General features: G+C 37.2%; 1 protein-coding gene across 1 annotated transcript; it reads left to right on the top strand.

The window, feature by feature from the left end:
* The first annotated feature begins 254 nt into the window (after positions 1–254).
* Positions 255–4,334, top strand: LOC107657464 (nuclear factor 7, ovary-like). Its single transcript, XM_016445555.1, has 6 exons — positions 255–866; positions 1,284–1,379; positions 2,082–2,312; positions 2,386–2,408; positions 2,587–2,708; positions 3,608–4,334. The coding sequence occupies exons 1-6, from the start codon at positions 468–470 to the stop codon at positions 4,096–4,098; spliced, it is 1,362 nt and encodes a 453-aa protein (XP_016301041.1). The 5' UTR covers positions 255–467; the 3' UTR covers positions 4,099–4,334.
* The last annotated feature ends 748 nt before the right edge of the window (positions 4,335–5,082 follow it).

The following is a 5,082-nucleotide window of genomic DNA, read 5'->3' as shown; positions in this document are numbered from 1 at the left end:
ATAATTCAACTGCCCGGAGTCAATTATTCCTTACCTGTATATTTTCATTGTTTTTTTTGTTTAGTTTTTTTTTATCCAAGGTTTTATAACATTATATTTTAATGTTTTAAAGTAAGTTAATTTTGAATACAATTAGTTAAACATTAACCTGAAGAAATCCTGATGTTCCTGTCTGACTTGTTTAAACACACCTGATCATAAACTCCACCCTCTCACAGCACTTACCAGGAAGAGACTGACGTGTTATTTCTCTTTTCTGTCACACTGACTCTCTTCTCTACTGACAAAAGCAATAAAGAATCAGCGACCAGTGAAGAACGAAGAGAAACACTTTCAAAGGGGATTTTTTTAGACATTTGTTTCTGAATAGAAAGCAGATCTTTGTGATTCTCTTGGTGATTAATTTTTCAAAGCATTGTTGTGAAACTGAAAGTAAAGTTCAGATCGCTGGAGCTCAAACAGTGAAAATGGCTTCACTAAATGTATCTGTAGAAGAGCTTTCTTGGCCTGTGTGCTGTGAAATCTTCAAGACTCCTGTTGTTTTATCATGTAGCCACAGTTTCTGTAAAGAGTGTCTTCAACAGTTCTGGAGAACCAAGAAAGCTCAGGAGTGTCCTGTCTGCAGAAGATCCTCAAAACATGAACCTCCAGTTAATCTTGTGTTAAAGAACTTGTGCGAGTCGTTCCTGAAGGAGAGAAATGAGAACTGTTCATCAGGATCTGAGGAGATCTGCAGTTTACACAGTGAGAAACTCAAACTCTTCTGTCTGGAGGACAAACAGCCGGTGTGTTTAATGTGCAGAGATTCACAACAACATGACAATCATAAATTCAGAGCCATCAGTGAAGTGGTTTCATCATATAAGGTAAGAGAAATTCGTTTTTTAACTTCATGCTGTTACAAAGTCCTATTTAAGTGTTGATTTGAGTGATCAGGACTGGCTGTGTTTAGTCCAGCTGAGCTCCATTATCAATGCAGTTTCACAGATTTGGGGAATTAATAACTACGGGGGCAAATACATTTTCACACTGAGTTTGTATTGAATAACTTTTTTGCATCAGTAAATATCATTGTCATTTACACACTGTCCTTTGTGTTCATTCAGGTTGTGTTTGTTTTATGGTAGATTTTAATTTCTGAATTAATTTTTAATGAAATGTTCACAAAAACAGAAGTAATCAGGAATACTTTTGCACTGCATTATATGATCATATCACTGTATCGTCTTGTCTTCTTCTCTTCACTGTAATCTGGTGTTTGATGTATTTTTGTTTAATTCTAGGAGGAGCTCAATACAGCACTGAAATCATTACAAGAGAAACTTCAACACAATGAAACAATGAAAGGAGAGTTTGAGAAAACAGTTCAACACATCAAGGTGAGGAAACAGAATCCAGAGTCATTTTCATTACAGCTGTAGGATCACTATGTACAGTTCAGTCAGGACCACTATCGTCAAAATGATAGATACTTGGCATAAAGTTTGGTTTGGCGGTATGGTTCTGTTCTGGGCAAAAAACTCCCTGCCCATCCATGCAGCCCGTCATGAATGAGCAGGGAGAGCAGCAATAATAGCCCCCCCTAGGGTTAACAGAACAGAACAAGGCAGATATCATTAATGTACTTGATATTTCAATGTAACACTTTAGTCAAGATAAAGGAGTCTGATTAGCAAGGAATATCAGAAAGCCAAGTCCTGACTGTGGCGAAAGGAGGAGCTGGGGATGGAGGAGGGTAATTTGCTCCTGAGCAAGCTGAAAAGCTGCTGAATAATACTGAATAGAGCTTATATAGGAATGCTGTGATAGGTGTCGTATTCCTATAGGTAGATGTGATCAGCTGAGAATCAGCTGATGCAAGCTTGACTCACGTGACCTGCCAGAACTAACGATAACGCTTAATTTATGATCTGATATATTTAATATAATGGACTCCATTTGATTATTTGTGTAAATGACGGTCATCAATCTGCTTCTGGAACTGTTATATGTCAGTATCTGAGTTTCTCTCAGGTCTGAATGATGTGATGTGTTGATGTGTGTTGATTGAGACGACTGAAGAGAATGTGGTTTGATTTCAGTCTCAAGCTGAGCACACAGAGCATCAGATTAAACAGCAGTTTGAGAAGCTTCATCAGTTTCTCAGAGATGAAGAAGAAGCTACAATCACTGCACTGAGGGAGGAAGAGGAGCAGAAGCAGCAGATGATGAAGGAGAAGCTGGAGGAGATGAACAGACACATCTCAGCTCTTTCACACACAATCAGAGACATGGAGGAGATGATGAGAGCCAGTGACGTCTGCTTTCTGAAGGTCTGATTTTAGATCATTGATTGATTGATGATTGATTTAGTTCTTGATGATCAATGGTGTGTTTGTTCTGCAGGAGTTTCCAGTCTCAATGGAAAGGTGAGTGATCTGCTGCTGTCTCTGCTCTCTCTGCTTCTGATCCAAAGCCACTGCAGTTCTGATCCTGAATGTTCTTCCAGAGTCCAGATCTCATCACAGCCGGATCCACAGACTGACTCTGGTCTCTCTGCTTCTGATCCAAAGCCACTGCCGTTCTGACTCCCGAATGCTCTTCCAGAGTCCAGATCTCATCACAGCTGGATCCACAGATGACTTCTGGAGCTTTGATTCATGTGCCGCGTTATTTGGGCAACCTGCCGTTCAGAGTCTGGAAGAAGATGCAGGACATCGTCCAGAAAAGTGAGTCTGACTGCAGAAGATCTGAGCTCGCACACACACACACTGGAAATGAAGCATGAGGGGGAATATTGACAGATTTCAGCATTATGTGTGAATAACCAGATCATCTATTGCACCAAAATCAGCAGCTTACTTTTAGAAATAATCAATCCCAGAATTCAATGTGCTTGACGTTCCGTTTTCAGTCTCATGAAAGACACAGAAGTGATTTCAGCAGTTTTTATTTTCCATATGATGACTGCTGTTTGTAAACTACTTTATTTTTTATTTATATTTTGAATTGTTTTATTTTTAGATTTTAGTTTAAATAATTTATATGCTTTTGTCATTGTTATTACTTTGAAATAAAATTATTAATATTTACACATTAAATTTTAAGCTAAATTTAAAATTTTTAGTTTTAGCATTAACAATATCAGCAGGATTATTATTGTGGAATACTAACTACTGTTTATTTATTTTTAATAAGTAGACAGCATTCAGTAAAGAGCATTGTGATTCATACAAGAGAAACGGTGAGGAAAATGATATGGATATGAACATTATTTCTTCCGCATTATTATGTTGATAATATATCTCATTTGAATATGAAAACACTGTGTAAAGTTCTGTACAAAGGTAAGATTTTGTATTAAAAACAGCTTCTCACTATAATTTTTTATCAATGACAGCGTAATTCAAATGAATCTCTTTTCAGTATGAGTCACTCTCTGTTTTTTGACTGTCACTTTCAGTCTTGATAAATCACACAGAGACTGACTGACAACGATCAGAGGAAAATGTCTGATGTGTTTGATCAACAGGACGAGTGTCATAATTCATAATAATCTGTGTGTGGTTCACTCTTGATCATTATATGAACATCAGAATAACAGCATCTGTTGATTGTGTCTCATCAGCTCCTGTGATTCTGGATCCAAACACGGCTCATAGAGATCTCGCTCTGTCTGATGATCTGACCAGTGTGAGAAACTGCAGGAACAAACAACCTCCTCCTGATAATCCAGAGAGATTTGACTATTATCACTGTGTTCTGGGTTCAGAGGGTTTTAACTCAGGAACACACTGCTGGGATGTGGAGGTTAAACAGAGTAAATACTGGAGACTTGGAGTAACTACAGCATCAAACCAGAGGAAGGGATGTGATTGTTTTAACGCTGATGTCTGGAGTGTGTATCAGTATGGACGGTCTTTGCGTTCTGGTTTTCGTGTTGAACAGTATCTTGAGTATGTGAGAGTGAATCTGGACTATGACAGAGGAACAGTGTCATTCTCTGATCCTGTAAATCACACACATCTACACACATTCACAACCACCTTCACTCACACACTCTTCCCATTCTTCTATTGTTCTTCCTCTCTGAGGATCTTAGCGATCAATAGTCAGTAATCATTACTCCTGTAGGTCTGGATCTTTCTGCTTTCATCTTTCATCATGTTTCAACATTTAATCACGAGTACGAGACTTGATCTGAATGTCAGTATGGTTGTGATTCATAGTTAGTGATCACTGATGGATATTAAATTACTGATTAAATGTCTATAAATTTCATATTATCTGCAGAAGTGAAGTTAATATCAAGTAATATAATAATATCAAGACAATTAGTAATAGATATTAAACATTTGGGAATAACTTGATATTATTATTTGCCCTGTTGTTGATCTGATTGCTTCTATTGTTCTCCTCAAGTCGCTTTGGAGAAAAGTGTCTGCTAAATGATTAAATTCAAATTTAAATAATGTAAATATATTGTGTTATTTTTTTTTAATCAAGTGTTTTATTGTACTAAATAAAATAAAATAAAAAAAAAACAAAAAAAAAAAATCATTGTTTATCTTAGCTGGCCCATTGGCGATTTTAAGATTCATATTTTTAGGCTAATTGACATTAATTGTTTGATTGAAATGCGTCTCTGGTTTCACATAAATTTGTATATAATAATATCATATATTTCCCCTAATGTTGATTTGAGTTACACAGATTAAATGATCATTTCTTTATTGAAGTAAATGTATGCAAAAGATTCTTGCTATACTGAAAAAAATGTTTTCATTCATCCAATTAAAAAAATTTCTTGCCAGAATGGGCGGGGAATCTGGCTATATAAGCGGGCACTTCGCCATAGGATCCACAGGTTACTTCCACTGAAGCGACGACTGAGTCGTGCAGATACAGTACATAGCACGGCCAACAACGCAGTACTCATTCCCGTATCTCAGGGAACCGAGGTTACGTTAGTAACGTTAGCTGGAGTACATTCCCTATCGATACTTCACTCATACTGCGTCTGCTAAGACGCTATGGGGAACCAGTACAATCCCGCCATGCTATGCTAGAGGAACGACTAATACTTGAACTTGCCTTGAGCAC

This window comes from Sinocyclocheilus anshuiensis, unplaced genomic scaffold (genome assembly GCF_001515605.1).
Source record: "Sinocyclocheilus anshuiensis isolate Anshui unplaced genomic scaffold, SAMN03320099.WGS_v1.1 scaffold295, whole genome shotgun sequence".
Taxonomy (NCBI): Eukaryota; Metazoa; Chordata; class Actinopteri; order Cypriniformes; family Cyprinidae; genus Sinocyclocheilus; species Sinocyclocheilus anshuiensis.
The sequence above is the reverse complement of the archived record's forward strand: the minus strand, read 5'-3'. Positions and strand labels throughout refer to the sequence as shown.

Bases quoted from the DNA above. Each gene is read 5' to 3' on its own strand.
- LOC107657464 (XM_016445555.1), top strand. From the start codon at position 468: ATGGCTTCACTAAATGTATCTGTAGAAGAGCTTTCTTGGCCTGTGTGC. The intron at 867-1,283 runs GTAAGAGAAATT...GTTTAATTCTAG, and splicing joins AAGTGGTTTCATCATATAAG to GAGGAGCTCAATACAGCACT. The intron at 2,409-2,586 runs GTGAGTGATCTG...ATGCTCTTCCAG, and splicing joins TTTCCAGTCTCAATGGAAAG to AGTCCAGATCTCATCACAGC.